This window comes from Siphateles boraxobius, unplaced genomic scaffold (assembly GCF_051911475.1).
Source record: "Siphateles boraxobius isolate OS27281-9 unplaced genomic scaffold, OSU_SipBor_1 9, whole genome shotgun sequence".
NCBI lineage: Eukaryota > Metazoa > Chordata > Actinopteri > Cypriniformes > Leuciscidae > Siphateles > Siphateles boraxobius.
The window spans coordinates 3587271-3605474 of record NW_027509219.1 but is presented as its reverse complement, the minus strand read 5'-3'; the positions used below and the strand labels follow the sequence as shown (position 1 = coordinate 3605474).

The 18204-nt window shown below is 36.1% G+C and overlaps 1 protein-coding gene across 3 annotated transcripts; it reads right to left on the bottom strand.

Annotated features, from left to right (window-relative positions):
• Window positions 1–463: 463 nt before the first annotated feature.
• Window positions 464–17066, bottom strand: LOC143732560 (NLR family CARD domain-containing protein 3). Of its 3 annotated transcripts, none has more exons than XM_077223774.1 (11): window positions 16971–17066; window positions 15974–16033; window positions 15794–15893; window positions 13105–13212; window positions 9332–9414; window positions 6547–8293; window positions 6110–6271; window positions 5564–5737; window positions 4201–4374; window positions 2154–2327; window positions 464–1624 (listed from the first exon to the last, which is right to left on the bottom strand). In XM_077223774.1, exons 3-11 carry the CDS (start codon window positions 15841–15843, stop codon window positions 1555–1557), a joined length of 2742 nt encoding a protein of 913 aa, XP_077079889.1. In that variant the 5' UTR covers window positions 15844–15893; window positions 15974–16033; window positions 16971–17066; the 3' UTR covers window positions 464–1554. The 3 variants fall into 3 exon arrangements, with proteins under 3 accessions (XP_077079889.1, XP_077079892.1, XP_077079890.1); XM_077223777.1 differs by having other exon boundaries at window positions 6110–6214; XM_077223775.1 differs by lacking the exon at window positions 15974–16033 and having other exon boundaries at window positions 16975–17059.
• Between the last annotated feature and the right edge of the window lie 1138 nt (window positions 17067–18204).

Sequence of the window (18204 nt, the reverse complement as noted above, 5' to 3'; positions counted from 1 at the left end):
GGCTAAGTGACCTGTCAATCATTGTTAGCGCTGACGTCACCTTTTCTCGCTGTCACCAATGGGAACAGGCCACCTGGGGAATAAGAGTGCACGCCAGACGTTTCCACAGAAGCTCTCGGCTCGCTGAGACTCAGACCACGCAGCTTTCTGTCATGACTTTGTATACCCTGTTAAGGCTGTGGTTCTCGTTCACTCTGTGTGATGCTGAGTTTATGTATGAGTGAACTCTTCCTGTGTTTAATTCTCTGATTTTATGTAACTTGCTCTACAGCAGACCGCTGAAAGTTACTAGTGCGGAGAGAGAGATAGACAGGTAGCATGTCACGTGACATACACTGCAACACGCAGGGGTTTCGCTTTTGTCTAAACACATTAGGTTAGGGGCGAGTGCCACTCCCTGTATTTCTGTATTGTGTTAGTTAGTGGAAATTAGGTAGGGCGTCTTGGACGCTGAAGATTATTGTTTTCTTCTTTATTTTCTTAGTTAGGAGTAGAGGTTATTTAACAGCTAGACTTTGTTTGGTTTTGTTATTTTCTTTTCTTTGGCGCCGTCCACGTCTATCTTTTTCTCTTTTCATTAACTTAATCCATCTTACAGAAATTCTGTATCTCATGTCCATTTATATATATATTAATCTATATTCGTATAGATTAATTCACTTTATTTTCGCCATTTACCTTGTTTGCTGAATAAAGGTTTTGGCTTTTTGCACAGTAAGCTTGCTTGTTGGGTCTTTTGTACAAACCATGGCTTATATATGTCCCTCTTTAATGTCGCATTTAAATGTTGGACTCCCGAACCCCTAGGCTAATTCGGGGGTCGTAACAACAACAAAGCTGTGAGTTTAATTACTTCAAAGTAACAGTGTTGAAAACAAATTTCTGTGGTCCTGAATGTTTCTGTGTGGGTGCAGCGCGATCTCTGCAGTGTGTGAGTGATGTGTGTGTGTGAGTGTTTCAATGAAAACAGCGCATTAATATAGAACAGTGATTAATCTGACTTGGAACTGCCTGTACATTAAATGGTTTTATTGGATACCTTTCAGCCAATCAGAATCGAGTATTTGGACAGACCATGGTATAAATTTATACAACTATGGCAACTATACCAATTAGTGAAATTTCATTTAAATATTGTATATTCCTTAACAATAGGGAATTTTTTAAAAAATATATATTTCCTGAGTGTCTGCAAAAATAGTCCTGTAAGACATTTTGCAATAATTTTGATATAGTTTTAACATGCTTTAGGTTCTTGGCTATACATTTAAGAGCAGATTTCTCAATTGTTATTGTCACTGGTATGACATTATTACTCTAGTAATAAAGACAACAACACTATAGTAACACAAGTGTGTGTGTGTGTGTGTGTGTGTGTGTGTGTGTGTGTGTGTGTGTGTGTGTGTGTGTGTGTGTGTGTGTGTGTGTGTGTGTGTGTGTGTGTGTGTGTGTGTGTGTGTGTGTGTGTTCAAAGTTCTGAAAGCCCTTGAATCCTGTTGGGTCAGGTCAAGTGTTTGTCCAGTAAGGGGCAGTCAGGTTTGTCAGTCATGTTCATCAGAAGAAATTTGTTTGTGTTTTGTAGTTTGCAGGTGCATGGGTGACTTCTCGCAGGTAAGGCAATAAACTGAAATATTGAAAAGAATAAAGTCAGACATACACGACACGTATATTCCTATCAGTCATTATCAACAGCTGAAAGCTAAAAATGGGATAATAGATCAAGGAAAATGGAAAGAAAAAAATTAAACTCTAAAATTAGAAAGAGAGATCAAACAATCCTATCAACTATTATATAATATAATAAAATATCTCACTGTAGTTTATCCAGTTTACTGTGTGGATCCATATAAATTATAAATTACAAAGTATTGCTACTGACCTATAAGGCCCTAAATGGTTTAGCTCCTGTGTTTTTAACTGATCTTTTACTTCTAAAACTTCGCCTTAAGGTTGTATTTGTTAACATTAGTTAATATATGAACTAACATGAACAAACAATGAACAGCTGTATTTTTATTAACTAACATTAACAAAGATTAATAAATAAATACTGTTACAAATGTATAGTTCATTGTTAGTTCATGTTAGATGATACATTAACTAATGTTAACTAATGAACCTTATTGTAAAGTGGTACCAAAATTATGACTTACTGTAGTTTCTCCAGTTTAGAGTGTGGATTCTCCAGTAGATCCAAGAGAAGCTTCCCTCCTGAATCTCCTGGTTTATTAGAGCTCAGATTCAGTTCTCTCAGGTGTGAGGAGTTTGATCTCAGAGCTGAAGCCAGAACAGCACAACCTTCCTCTGCAATACTGCAATCAGACAGCCTGCAGAGAGAAAGAAGAAATACAACTCGTGATTACAAATCAACACGCGCATAAATGCGGGATGAGTTAAATATGATACATCCAAAACAATATCATGGTAATTTATGACTATTTTACATTATGATGAATTTGTGTCTAGTTTGTATGAATTTGTAAGAACTCATTCACATGTTTTCATAAGATCTGCTTACACCCCTGTATGTTTAGGGGCAGACAATCATATGTTTTTGTACAGTAACACCTAGTAACATAGTTAGGTTTTCCTGTGAGATCAGGTTGGATTCTTTCAGTAACACTTTATTTTACAGTGTCCTTGTTACACGTTACATGTAGTTTCTAAAGTAATTACTATAAATTATGCATAATTACATGCAACTAAGCCTAAACCACGCCTAATCATAACCCTATAGTAAGTACATGCAGTTAATACTACTCAGTACTTAAATGTATAATTACACTGTAACAAGGACACTTTAAAATAAAGTGTAACTGATGTTTGAGTGTTATAAGAGACACTGTATTTGAAAGTTTGTTGTATTTTTTTTGTATGGGAGTTACATCTATATAGTTGTGTTGTATTTCATGCAGATGCAGCTTTGTGAACCAGTTACAGTATTGTTAAATTTGCATATATAGATTTTACTTTGCTTAGAAGTCAGAATGAAAAAGACTTATTAATGCTGCACAGATATTTGTGTTTTCTCATATATCGTAGTAAGAAACACATGGAGGACAAATTCAACAAAACACAAAAAGATATAATTATTGACGGATGCTTCAGATGCTTCCATTTCCCTGTTTTAACTATGTCAAATATATTCCGAGCTGAGTGTGTTCTTTTTGTAGTTTTTTTGTTTTGTTTGTTTGTTTGTTTTAAAGACATATAAAGATAGATTCACATCAGGGGTTAGCAAATACAGTCCTGGAGGGCCTCTGTCCACACTGATAAAATAAACTTAGGTCCACACTGTATAAAAGTGAGAGTATAAAAGTATAAAATACTCACCTGCCTGTATCTTTCTAACAATACTGAAGACATTTATTAGCTTGTTCAGGTGTGTTTGATTAGAGTTGGAGATAGACTCTGCAGGAAAGTTGCCCATTTCTGATTTACATCATAAGCAAGCTGACGTAGCTCTTACAAAAGATTCCAACTTTAGGGCTTCTGACATTACTCAGTGCCAGAATAGGGACTTTAAACTCATAGCTTCTTCATCTCATAATAGTGGTTCAAGAGGAGTTATTATACTTAAGAACAGAAGATTCCTGTGCTTAATAGAGAAAACGGGAGGTGATTAACATGGGTAGTTTACATATGCTTTGGGATCATGGAATCATTGAAAATAACTCTCAGTTTATGCTCCCAAGAAATATGATGCAGATTATCCCCATCCCTTAACCAAACTCCTCCATAGTGTTGTTGACTACAATCTTGTCATCGTTATATATGCTTCCACATATGGAAGATGTTGTTGGCATGATGTCTGTAAACGTATTGGAAGTTCTAGTAAGCTTACAACTGAGTCTCTGGTTTGGAATAATAAATATATACAATCTGGAAACACACCCTTTTTTTATCCCATAGTCTGAACAAGTTGTACATGTTCTGGGTGATTCAACAATCAGGGCACAAAGCTTATGCTACTCCATATGCGTTGCACAGAATCAAGCATATCCAGTACCTACCCCTTTTTGTTCACTTTGCAATTCAAATACTGTGGACACATGGGGAGAAAGTTATTGAGAAACTCCTCTATATAATATCTCGATATGGCAGCTGAGTATATTGAGGGGCCTGCACTGTTTGCTCAATCAAGCCAGGAAAAAGGAAGCAATTGGTAACCTAGGGGGGTGTTGGATGTCTATCACTTACTGTAGTTTCTCCAGTTTACACTGAGGATACTCCAGTACATCAGATAACTGCTTCACTCCTGAATCTCCTGGTTTATTAGAGCTCAGATTCAGTTCTCTCAGGTGTGAGGGGTTTGATCTCAGAGCTGAAGCCAGAACAGCAAAACCTTCCTCTCCAATGCTGCATCTATTCAGCCTGCAGAGAGAAAGAGAAACCTTCCTTAAACCTGCAAATCTTCCTAACCTTCCTTACACACACAACAGGTAAAATTACATTATGGATTAAAAGCATGTGACTGAGGTGTCCAATAAAAAGTAAGCATTGGATCGAGTGACACACTGCACTTTGGTAATATAAAGCAGTTAAGTGTCAGGGGCACCAGGTCAGTCTGCAATTATCAGAGGCCACTGTGGAAATATTATATTTAGATCTGCTCACATTGCTATCCAAGATTTATACAATACATTTTTTGCAACATTGAGCATTATAGGTGTAACAATGTTTATGATTTAGGGAAGAAGGAGGCAGGAACCGGCAAACAAAGACTTTTAATGATAAAATAAAATAAAAACAAAAACAAAAGTATCAGCCAGCAGCCCCTTGCAGACGACTCCTGGCTACACAAAAGAGAAACTAAACAGAACATAAAATTCCTCTCTCGATACCTTCACCGTCGTCGCTCCTCATTTTATGCTTCCACTCCTCCGTGAGAGATGCGAGACCGGTGCGTCTCACAGGTGTCATTCATTATCACTCACATCACCGCCCTTGCTGCGCTCTCTCACATCCCTCTGCCTCGTCCTGCTCGCCACAATAGGCAATAAAGTTTTTTTTCCGGAAAGACCTAACTCAGTGACCTTGTGCTAGACCGCTTCAGTGATGGTGATGGGGAATGTTCTTTGCTCACGTTATATATATCGTTTATTCCCAATTTGTATAACCGTTTTTGTTTTTCATGCTACTAACATAACCAACTGATTGATCGTAGCGAGAACGTGCTACGATTGGTCAGAGTTGTGTTTGTGACAAAACACATTTGTAAATATTTTTCACATTTTATTTATTTGTGAATTTTAGACAGATGAGATAGGCAAAATAATCCAATTAACTGTATTAAAATATTTAATTCAATTCACATTTATTTGTATAACGCTTTTCACAATACATATCGTTTCAAAACAGCTTTACAGAAAATGCATGAGTCCACATTACAATTTAGATTTATCTGTTATCAGAGGTAACTGTCTAAGTTATGTATTTCAGAAATGTAAATATACAAATCACAACCTACAATTTTTTTTTCATTTAAACAATATAATATTTAAAGGCAGAAACAATGAGCTCATTGAAGTAATGAATACTTGACAAAAATAATAACACTCACTGTAGTTTTTCCAGGTTACAGTGTGGATCCTTCAGTAGATCAGACAGCAAAATAACTCCTGACACTCCTGGGTTATTCCAGCTCAGATCCAGTTCTCGCAGGTGCGAGGGGTTTGACCTTAAAGCTGAAGCCAGAGCAGAAAAACCTTCCTCACCAATTCTGCAGTTATACAGCCTGCAGAGAGCGAGAGAGAGAGAGAGAGAGAGAGAGAGAGAGAGAGAGAGAGAGAAGTAGAAGAGAGTAGAAAACTCCTCACACTAATAAAAATTCAATGGGTCAATGACAAGTTAAAAGCATGTGACTGAGGTGTCGAATAGTGAGTGTTGCATTGATTGATACACTGCAGTGTCACTATAAAACAAAAGACAAGGATACACAACCAATGCAAGGACAGAAAATTACTACCTAGCTAAAGAAAAAACTAAATGTAAACCAAGACCTGCTACCTCAGATTTTCTTAGACTACATGTCATTACTGCAGTGTAACTTATAATGTTATTCCCACTCATATTTAGTAACTACTGATTGCAGTGAAGACATACTTACTCTAATGTCCTGAGTTTACAGTGAGAGTTCTTTAGTCCAACAGAGAGTAGCTTCAGTCCTGAATCCTGCAGGTTATTATGACTCAGGTTCAGCTCTCTCAAATTTCTGAGAGTTTGGGACAGAATTGAACAGCTTTTCCATGTGAGATAACAGCCACTCAGACTGGGAGAAAGCATAATAATAAGTGTGTAGTAAACTGCATTGTTAAACATATTAATTACATATTAACGTAACAATACAGTTTTACAATTTATATAAACAATAAACACATACTTTAGTGTAAATTATACAATGTAAAAGTTATATTAAAATTAAATATTGAATCCAAAATATGAAATGTAAGTAAGTGCAAACACTTAAATTTTATATTTTGGATTCAATATTTATTATTTTATTATTAAATATGCATTAAATAGTAAAGCAATGAAAATACTCACTTAGCTTTTCTGCATACTTTGACCACTGGCAGCAGCCTCTGAAGACCTTCTTCTGATTGATGGTATTTACTTAGTTCAAACTCATTAAGTTCCTCTTCTGAGTTCAGTAACACAAACACCAAAGCAGACCACTCAGCAGGAGAGAGACTAACATCAGAGAGACGACTGGCACGAGTTCCGTTCAGGTATGTTTGGACTTCCTGCACTAGGAAATGATCATTCAGTTCATTCAGACAGTGAAACAGATTGATGGATTTCTCTGGAATGACAATTTCCCTGATCATCTCCTTGATGTACTCAACTATTTCCAGACTGCTGTGAGACAGGGTTCCTGTATGAGTCAGAAGGCCTCGCAAGAGATTCTGATTGGACTCCAGTGAGAGACCCAGAAGAAAGCGCAGATAAAGATCCATGTGTCCATTCTCACATTGCAAAGCCTTTTCCACTTCCTTTTTTTGAAAACTGGTAATTTCCGACTTCTGTTTCTTGTCTGAATCAAAGGAGAGAACCCTATATAAAGCAGCAAGAAACTCCTGAATGCTCAGATGCACAAAGCTGTACACCTTCCCCAGACACAGCCCAAACTCTTCTCTAAAGATCTGGGTACAAAATCCTGAGTACACTGACACTTCTCTGACATCAATGCCACATTGTCTCAGGTCCTCCTCATAGAAGATTAGGTTCCCTTTTTCCAGTTGTTCAAATGCCAATTTGCCCAGTGAAAAAATATACTTTCTGGCATTGTGAATATCTACCTCATTTTTTTCATCATACTTCTGGGTCTTTAGTTTGGTCTGAAATATCAGGAAGTGTGTGAACATTTGAGTGAGAGTTTTGGGGATCTCTGCACTCTCTGTTTCACCCAACATTGTCTCTAGAACAGTGGCTGAGATCCAGCAAAAGACTGGTATGTGACACATAATGTATAGGCTTCTTGATGATTTGATATGTGTGATGATTCTGTTGGTTAGACTCTGATTATTTATCTTCTTCCTGAAATATTTTTCTTTCTGAGGATCACTGAATCCTCGTACCTCTGTCACCTGATCAACCCACTCCGAAGGGATCTGATTGGCTGCTGCTGGTCGAGAGGTTATCCATATGAGAGCAGAAGGAAGCAGTGTCCCTTTAATGAGGTTGGTTAGCAGCACATCCATTGAAGCTGAGTGTGTGACATCAGACAATGTCTGATTGGTTTGAAAATTTAAAGGAAGTCGACACTCATCAAGTCCGTCAAAGATAAACATTATTTTGTAATCATCAAGGTCTGTTGATCTCAGTTCCTTTATATCTGAGAAAAAATTATGGACAAGCTCCATTAGACTGATATTTTCCTCCTTCATAAAATTTAACTCCCTGAAAGGAAGTGGAACTATGAGGTTGACGTCCTGGTTTGCTTTTCCCTCAGCCCAGTCCAGAATAAACTTCTGTACAGACACTGTTTTTCCAATGCCAGCAACTCCTCGTGTCAGCACACTTTTGACTGGTTTGTATTGTCCAGGTGAGGGTTTAAATATGTCATTGCATTCAATTGGTATTTCCTGCATCTCTGGCCTTCTGGACATCTCAATATGTCTAACCTCATGTTCATTGTTGACCTCTCCACTGTCTCCCTCTGTGATGAAGAGCTCTGTATAGATCTCATTCAAAAGCGTTAAGTTCCCTTGATATGATATTCCTTCATTTAGCCTCTGAAATTTCTCTCCCAGTCTGTATTTGTGTTTTTGCAGATAAATAGGGGCAAATTCTAAAGAAAAATATTAACAGAAATTACAATAGAACAGAGTAGCTTTTGCCATGCCTTATATTCAAAGTGACTTACAGTGCATTTTAAATCCTAAAAATCAAACACATTAACTTAGCATTTATAGTATCATGCGCTAACAGTCAGACTACTGAATTACTAAAATCTAACTTTGAGCCTACTTCTGAGGGGTATTCTAGACAGCAGGTTATGGGATTTACCTGTGTAAGTTTACACAGTAGGTGGATAAGGCAAGGCAAGTTTATTTATATTGCACATTTCATACACTATGATAATTCAAAGTGCTTAACACAGAAAGGAATTAAAATAATCACAAAATAAAAGCAAGGAAAATTAAAAGAGTTTTAGAAGGAATTGAAAGAGACATAAAGGTGATAAACTTCTCATCGGGCAAAACACCGATGTATCATATTTTTCCCAACTGCTTGTTTTACTTGATAACCTCAACATTTGGTTCCAAAAAGTTTTTGGTTAATCAATCGAGAGTAATACCCCCTGAATACCCCTGTATTCTGTAATACCCCCTGATAAAATGTGTCTTTAATGTCAAATCGGCTCTGCCTTTTCTTCATTGATTATTATAAACCATTCAATAACACTATACTGTCTATAAATTGGTTGTTTCCAAGTTGCCATCAGCTGTATGTTTGATCCCACTTTATAGTAGATGTCTTTAACTACTATGTACTTACGTCAAAATAAAATCAATTGTTAACTACAATGTTGTTGTTGATGCTGTATTACAAAATACTTTTGCTGCTATTGAGGTGGGATAAGGATAGGTTTAAAGGTGGGTTAAGGTGTAAGGGAAGGGTCAAGAGTATATTGGACATAATTACAGAAATCAATTACAGGTGTAATTACATGCAGGTATTATTTAAATTATTTAAGTACTGCATGTACACAGTAAAGTGCATTGTTTCAAATAATTAATTTAAATTGTATTACAATGTACTTAAAGACACTTAATATAAAGGGGTCAGTGAGGTTTTATATTATTTAACAGATCCAAGCTCTTACTTGTCTGTAGCGTACTGGCGAGGTCTGTCGGGTTTGTCTTCCTCTGGACAAGCAATTCAACCTCTTCCTTCTCATTGAGTTTTCTGGTCAAAAATAAATATATTAAATTCACAACATCCATACCATTTATGAATGTCAATTTGAGTGAATTTTTCAATAGTGTTAACCATGACACTTTAAAAAAAAAGGTTTAGCAGTGCACCGGTAGGCTGTAACTTAAGTTTAAGATCTTAAATCAGGATCTCAATATCCAACTCAACATTGTTTATTATGCAAAAATACATAGGGCACTATCATATACCCGGTGCAATGCAGCGCCAAGTGCGATGCAAGTGTATTTTGCTAGTTTCAGCCCGACAAAGTTATCATTTCACATCCTGCGCCACATTGTTTAAATAGCAAATGCATTTGCGCACCCATGGGCGTGCTGGTCTGAAAACGAGGTGTGATCAGGCGCATTGTTGGGGTGTTGCTATTTTGAGGCAACTGAAATAGACTACGCCCTTGACCAACTGAAACCTGGTCTAAAGTCAATGGCGCAGTATTTTTTTGTTATTTAAAGAATGCATTAGCAATATGAGACTAGGGTCTAACACGCTTGTACACTCTGCTTATTACACACACAGGGACACGCAGCAGCACACAAACTAGTCAAATATGAAAAATAAAAGGACTACAATGTAAAAGATTAATTTTGTGTACATAAAGATATGATGGAATCCGGGTTGTCCCGTAGATGCTCTGGAGATGCGTTCAGTCTTTCCGCTTGCAAATTCCATCAAGTAAATAGCAATCTGCCATGGCATGAATGCAACTGGCTTTTAAAGGGAATGAGAGATGAGACTCTGGTTGGTTTATTTCACGTTACGTCCAAAACACACCCATTTCTCATTAAGAGAAAATGGACAACTCTTTTAGACCATGCGTCGCGCGTGACAACCATTTTTCCCACCGTTAAACTAGCAAAAGTGGACACCTAAGTGCGCTTGCACTTTAGACCATGCGCTTAAATCATTAAAATAGGGCCCATAATGTCTATAAAGCCATACATTAAAATTTATTTGTATCAGTTTCTCCTCATTAAAAGTTGATAATCCCTTTTTCCTGCACTAACTATGCAGCATAATAGAAGTCTAAATCTAGTTGAATTGTAAAGAATTGTTTTCTTATGTTAACCCACGGGCTATGGAAAAAGTACCATTTTTTGAGCTTGGCCAACCTTTTGGAGTCCAGAGTGATTTTTATTTAATGAGTGTGTCAATTGCAGTGGCTATAGAGCTCAGATCTTATGTCATTAGGCAAAGTTCTGGCTAAAGGAGGCTAGACTAGGTTGAAATAGACTCATTAGTTAAAGTTAAGACAGTGGTTCCCAGTCCTCGTCCTGGAGTACACCCAACAGTGCTCCTCTCTTTTATCCAACTGTGACGAGCAGGACAGGTGCGGTGGAGCGAATATTAATTGGTGACACTTGTGATTTACAGATCAAACGTATGAGCTCTGAAAGGGAATAAGGTCACCATCAAATCAATTGTTTTCTAGTTGTGACCAGTGTTGGGGAAAGTTACTTTTAAAAGTAATGCATTACAATATTGCGTTACTCCCCAAAAAAGTAACTAAGTACGTTACTTAGTTACTTTTTATGGAAAGTAATGCGTTACATTACTTTTGCGTTACTTTTTCTCACCTGCATGGGCTTGTTTGTTTGTTTTTTAATAACAGCTAAAACAATCAATTTTTGCCAATTGTTAAGGCCCTTTCACATCAAAAGTTAAATGAATAAGCCTAAGGCTGAAGGAAATGCATATTTACTACTGTACAGTAGAGGGCGCCGCTCAAACAAACCTTTCAGCTGCTGCTGTTCTTGATTAAATAACAATAGGATACAGGAGAAGGAAGTTCAACACTCTTATTTCTAAACCTAATCTAAAGTCATTTTTGCTTATTAGTATGGTTGAATTAGATCATTGTAGGTCAGCAGCAAAGACATTGGTTAATAAAGTGAGATTAAATACATAAAGTATATTTGTGTAATTTAACATAGTTAATTATAAGACTTTTGCACAAAATTCTGAGATTGCATTTGACTGTTTTTATTCATTTTGAGGAATACTGAATGTTTTTGTGCAAGTGAGATGAGTAAATGCATGCTCAATGCAAATGCACACAACACCTCACTTTATTTCTCTCAACATGGGGACAGGAGAGCTGTCAGTCAATAAATGTGAAAAAGTAACTAGCGTTACTTATTTGAAAAAGTAACTCAGATATTTTGTTGTAAATTGAAAAAGTAATGCGTTACTTTACTAGTTACTTGAAAAAGTAATCTGATTACGTAACTCAAGTTACTTGTAATAAGTTACCCCCAACACTGGTTGTGACCACATACATTTTATTAATAATTAACCCTATGCTATTTTAAAAGAACCACATTGCGAACCAATGAAATATAGGCTGCGTTTACACTTGGTATTAACATGTGATCACCATGATCGGATCATTAGCCAATCAGGACATGGCGTGTTTACATTTGTTCACATTAAGTAGCCTCTGTATCTGGATAACCGATCGGATTTCTGTTTCCTGCATAATATTTAAATTAGGTCTATAGCACGGCACCAGATTAAGAGTAAAGATGATAGCAATTAAAAATACCAACACACTCACTTTACTTTCTTGTGCAACCTCCAGTCTTAGATCAAATTAAGTTTTTTGAACGAAGGAATAGGCCTACTTCTAGAGTTAATCATACAAAAATAACTGGGTTGATCATGTTAAAAAAGTCACATCATCGATCATCTGGGTTTAAGTTTATAGCGTGCAATGACTATTGACAGAAATGGGAGATTGATAAACATTTTGAAACAATAAAAACATTCAACATTTAAAAATTCCGATTCCAATTATTCCTCTGGCAAAGCAGCGTGTACATGTACTAAACGCTTCATTAAGATCTCATGACTGACTTTGATTGTACAGGTGATTGCTTCGTTCAGATAATGTTGCACAATTAAAATGAAAAATTACAGTATCATGCAAGTCTAAATAAACTGTTTTTAAGATTGATGTTTATTGCAAGGTTCAAATAAGTTTAATTTCTTGTCTAAACTGCATCTGGCCATTATTTTCTGACAGCCACGAGGGAAGACTGGGCGGGGATTTATGACGTCCACGTGTGAATGCAGACACGATGGCTGGATTGCATTTACATTACACTGAGATCCGATCACAATGCGTCCTCAACTACCTCCAAACCTCAGACGTCACGCCCCTGGACCGTTGGCTGAATGTCTGATTTATAAGGCACAGAAAATTGGAAACACTTTGGGAGTTTTGAGGTCTTCATCTGGTTGGTTGAATTTTTCAGGATTTCCGGGAGACATTCTGTAACAGTATGTTGGAAACAAAGCCATCATGACGCCAAATCCTCTCATAGAAGAAGAAAGCCCCTGTGTAACTGTGACAATGAGCGCTTATCAGGACCAACTAAACGCTGGATTTTAGTGTGAAGTATGTGAAGTTTACGGCATAAACTCTTTAAAAGACTTCCAAGAGTTTTACATGCCAGTCTGTTATTGTAGGGACATCGACTTTTTCATTGCCCCTAGACATCACCCTGAACAACACAAACTGCCTTGGTTGCTTTAGATGTCAGTCAGACAGCCTCTTTGGGAGTCATTGGCCAATGAAAGCTGCTAGGGAGTCCAGACCTTCTTTTGTCAGTTTGTAGGTCTGGCTACACAATACTAATTAATTAACCATAACATTGTCCTTACCTCAGATTAGTAGAAGAGTCTCCTAAACTGAAGTTGATTACATCATCTCTTGACTGGTCACTCTTCATGGACACCCAGCTGGGTTCAGGAGATTCTCCCTTATATAGACTAAAACATAGCAGCAGTTAAACACTGTTCGTATTGAAAAATCCTCAAAGCTCTGAGGAAAACACTGTTTTTGTCACTGTCACTCCACTTAAACTGTTTAAAGTTAAGTGGATGTTTCATGGAATCAATACTTTTCATTGACACACAGTTGGTGGACATTCTTTATGAATCAGAGGATGATTTTTCCATTTATTCATTTTCACAGTGCACCCTAAATGAACTTTACAGTTGGTTCAATCTGCAGCATTTGTATCATAATGTTGATTACCATAAATATAAATTTCGACTCATCCCTCATCTTTAAATAAAGCAAAATAGACATTACACTGACAATATTTACATGCACTAAAGAAAATGGCTTTTGGAGAAAGCTGTGTTATGAGATATAATGTAAATGTGAACACTGTTTTCCGTTTAACAGATAAAGAGAAAACGGATTGTGAAGACCAGAACATACTTCAATTGAATCAATACTGGATCTGATTCAATAATGAAGAACCTTCAGTAGAAATGAATGGGCCAATTTATAAATGTTAAAATACTCACTGTTTTAACGGGAAATACAATTTACTTAATTTCATAAAATTGCTTAGAAGTGTTTTCTTCTTTGTAAAATTATAGCCAAATTTCCATCCTGGTGATGTAACAATGTCCACAAGGAGAGGGAGATTTGACGTAATTTTTATGTTTGCATGAATTGGTAGTTTGTTGTTTTATGTCCATTATCTACATGAATCACCATGTCGACAACCAAATCCAGTTAGAAAAATAAGCTATATTTACACTGGGCTCTGATTCCAAAAACAATTGTCAATTTGCTTTAAAAACTGTTTCTGCCGCAGAATAAAAAAAAGGAAATAGCATTTTTTTCACTTTATTTCTTGAAATTTGGATTTGATCTCACAATTTTACGTTCTTTTTCCACACGGATTTGCAAGTTTACTGATGGTGGCTATTGGCCAAACAGGGGTGCGTTTCCCATACAATGATGTAACTCGCAATACCATAGCACGATGTATCATTGGAGAAACTAACCATGACTGTTTCCCGAACTCGTAGTAACATCGTCAAACCTCTGTCGTTTGAATCATTATGGCTGCATCCGAAATCGGATACTTCCCTACTACCTGTATATAATAGGTATAAACAGTATGTGAAAAAAAAAGTATGTCCGAATTCACAGTAGGCTACTCATAAAGAGTACCCGGATGACCTACTTCTTCCAGTGAGTGTGCATTTGATGGACTACACACATTCATACTATAGAACATACTTTTTTAGTGGTCATGGAGTAATTACTCATTCAAAATAAGTATGTGCGATTTCGGATGCAGACGTTGGTTCAACAATATTAGACTGTCGGCAATGACGTCACGCACTTGTGTGGATGAGTAATACATTCTAATAATTATTCTATTCAAGATCTCTGAGATGCTATTGTAACAAACATGGCACGCAATGAGTACTTCACTGTTTTTGTTCCATGTCATTTTGCTTTATTTGATGTTTGATTCATTGCGGGTTCCCTCATACGGCATATTCTGGAGTATCCTTGCGCATTTTATACACATACGCACTTTTCATTTTGACATGCAAAAATATATAGATTAAAAGTATATATATTTAATAGGATAAAAGATATAGAATGTCCACATATAAGTCCACATATGTAGGCTAATTTAACAGGAAACTATGCTTCTAACCACAGCTCAAGCTGTTTGCGAATGTTCGTTGGAACTACGTTTTCCGCAAACTCAAATTTGGTAACGACAGAACTTGCGACCATAGTTGGCTAGCGATGCTGTCGGGAAACACATCCCTGAATGCTTTTTTTTACTTCTGCGAATATGATACTGAGATAACTTCTGCCCCGTCCCTTTCATTGACCGCTAGTTGTGTTCTGTCTTCCGGATATTATTTCCACAGCATGAAGGTAAGATCTTACAAAATGAACCACTCATTTTAAAATCTTCCCAGTCTACTAACATTTGTTTCAAACATTAAAATGCTCATAACTCTCGCTAACTTTAGGCCTACAATAAGTAAATCCACTTCACCAGCTAATTACTCCTTGACACTGATGCCAGAAATTTACAGAGCTAAACACACAGGGCTAAAACGGAAGTTCAAACCAGCTTGCTGTGCGCTTGTTTCTCTGGCGCATAAGGTCTACGGTCATAGATTTTCTCTAGTTGTGGGGTGTACGTATCACAACTAATTTTCACAAACTACAGTCAATGGCGCCTTGTCAGTGGGTTAGATCTGACTGTTGAAGTCAGTGGAGATTACAAGAAATCTACAAGATAATAAATACTACAATGTTCCATAAAAAAAAAATAGATTTCTCAGTTTTGATTTCAAGGTGACAATAAAAGCACACAAGTGACCCATGACGGTTGCTGCCAGAGATAAAACGTTTAATAAGGAGTGTGACATTGTTGCCCTGGCACACAAATATTACAAAAGGGACAAATAACTAACAATTTAGTGAATATGTTTTAAAATAGTCCACTGCCAAAACAACTGTACAGTTTAAACAACACAAATTTTAACAGAATAAAAAAGGGAGTTTTATTCTCACCTCTTGTCCATTATGTCATGCTCTCTATAGTGACTCTTTCTGGAGGTCATGACGTCAGTACACTTGATATCTGTGATCAAACTGCAGTTTTTTCAGTCATCTGAGAAGAGAACCTTTCTGTTACACAGTCCTTTGTCACAACAGTCTGTATAAAGCAATTATCTCCATACTTATACTAACTTGGAAGATTAATTTGGTTTATTTTATGATTGGTCGGACTGCAGTCAACCTGTCAGTCGACTACAGCATTACTGTTCAATTGGGTTCAATAACAGCAACAACAAGGATCTTTGGGATACTGTTTGATGACCAGTTGAGCTTTACTATACATTGCAACAGCCTAGTCATTTGTACCGATTGTATGTTCTGTCTCACCATTTATAGTGCTTATATGCTGGTTTCCAGAACCTTAAACCCTCCCTGTTCCAGTTCCTGGAACAAGCTGCCAACCTTTACCCAATCTGCTGATAACAACTTTCAGGAAAAACACACCCCTTCTGCCATAAACAATAAATTAACTTCCAACAAAAATGTTCTCTTTTACTTTTCTTTTCTACATTTCACATCTGCTTTAGATTGTATACTAGAATGCTTTTACTTGACATGTACTGCAAATATTAAGGCTGCTAAATGAATGTAAATACATTAACAAATGTATTAGTCGAGACATTAATGAATAATTTCATCTGTTGATTTGAAATAAAATGAGTCAGAGTCCAACGTTTTGACAGGCTGTACTGTTTTGTTTCTTGTTCTCACTGATGTGATTTCATATCTAGGTTATTGCTTTACTGCAGCTTACTATACAGGCAATTTGAGTGCTTTTCACTGAGAACAGAACCTTTCTCTGTGCATCACTTTAATGAACCATACCATAAAAATAAATTAATAAATCCTTACAATATGTGATCCAATCTTACCAAGTCTTGCTATTTTTACTGTCAGAGTATTAAAACACACAATAAAATACACTTTCTGTTCCCAGAATGATGTCTTTTAAAGATCATTATAATCTGTTTTACATTAAATTAAATTAAAATAAATACATTAAAATACAATGTTTCACATTTAAGATGTTATAAATATTGTTAGTACATTGCGCACTAGATAGGTCTTTCTATGTATTTTTTGTACACCTTTGATAAACATGAGAAAATCATTTAATCAATTGTGATACTTACTTTCTGAATGTGGTTTATATTCCTCTCACAAATAAATCAGTAAAATGCTGACTTCACTTCAGTATTTTCACCTGTACTGTCTAAAGACAAATGGCATTTTATGATCAAACAACTAGGATGTGCCAAGGTGTATGATGTGTCAAAAGTCAAACTCCACCTCTGTGGACCTAATGAATGGATCTTGATCCAATTAGATTTAGGGATAGGTTTATGGTTGGGTTGGCTGGATCTTCAAGTTCCACCCATTATGTCCAGAAAGGGACGTCAAGCTAAATATCGAAACATTCTTAAATCAAGAAACATATACTAGATAAGTACAATAACATAAGAAATTCTATCTTGTTTTCCGATAAAAACAAATCTAAATTAAGTGAGTTAAAATAAGCAAAATTATCTGTCAATGGGGTAAGAAAAAAAAACTTAATTCAAATGGAAAACAAGAAAAATAATCTTAATTCAAATGGAAAACAAGAAAAATAATCTTAATTCAAACAGAAACAAGATTTAAGTAAGATTAGCATTTTTGTTTCAGTGTTCCTCAAGTCCGCCCATGTTTATGACTCATTAAAAAGAACCGGCTTATAAGAGTCACCTATTCAGGAATCGAACTACACTGGCCTTGCTGTATGTTTTTGGCTCAACAAAGAACGGGCTAACTGCTATTTCAACGAAACATAATTAGTGTTTCCTCTGCCCAATAAAACTTTTTTTTTCTTCTCTGAGAGTCATTCTATAATTATAGCCTAGGTATTTCACATCAGCAAAAAAAGTGTAAAAAACAATTTTCAGTTTTTACATTTGATCATTGTAATGTATCTGCTAGTTGCAAAGCTTAATAATAATTTAACACCATTTTGAAATTATAAAAATATATATTTTCTCTGTTGCGTTTAACTATGTTCAGACAAACTGTATGCTATTAACTGAATATTTGAGTCAGTGAAGCACTGAATCTATGTTTTTTGTGTGTGTGTTCTGCCATAGGTTAGAGATTATTAAAAAAAAAACTCTAAGAATTAATTTTTTTGCCAATATTTGTGTAAAGGTCTCAGCACGGTCCCTAAGGACAAGAACATTTGTATCATAAATCTACTTTAAAGATGATTTTGATAGTTTTAAGAAGGTCATGCAAAACTCCAGTCCGTGTGATATAACCTATACCTTGAAGTAATATCAAAAGCAGCAGTCTAGATATTTAAAATGTAAAAAATCTGTCAAAACATAGTTGAC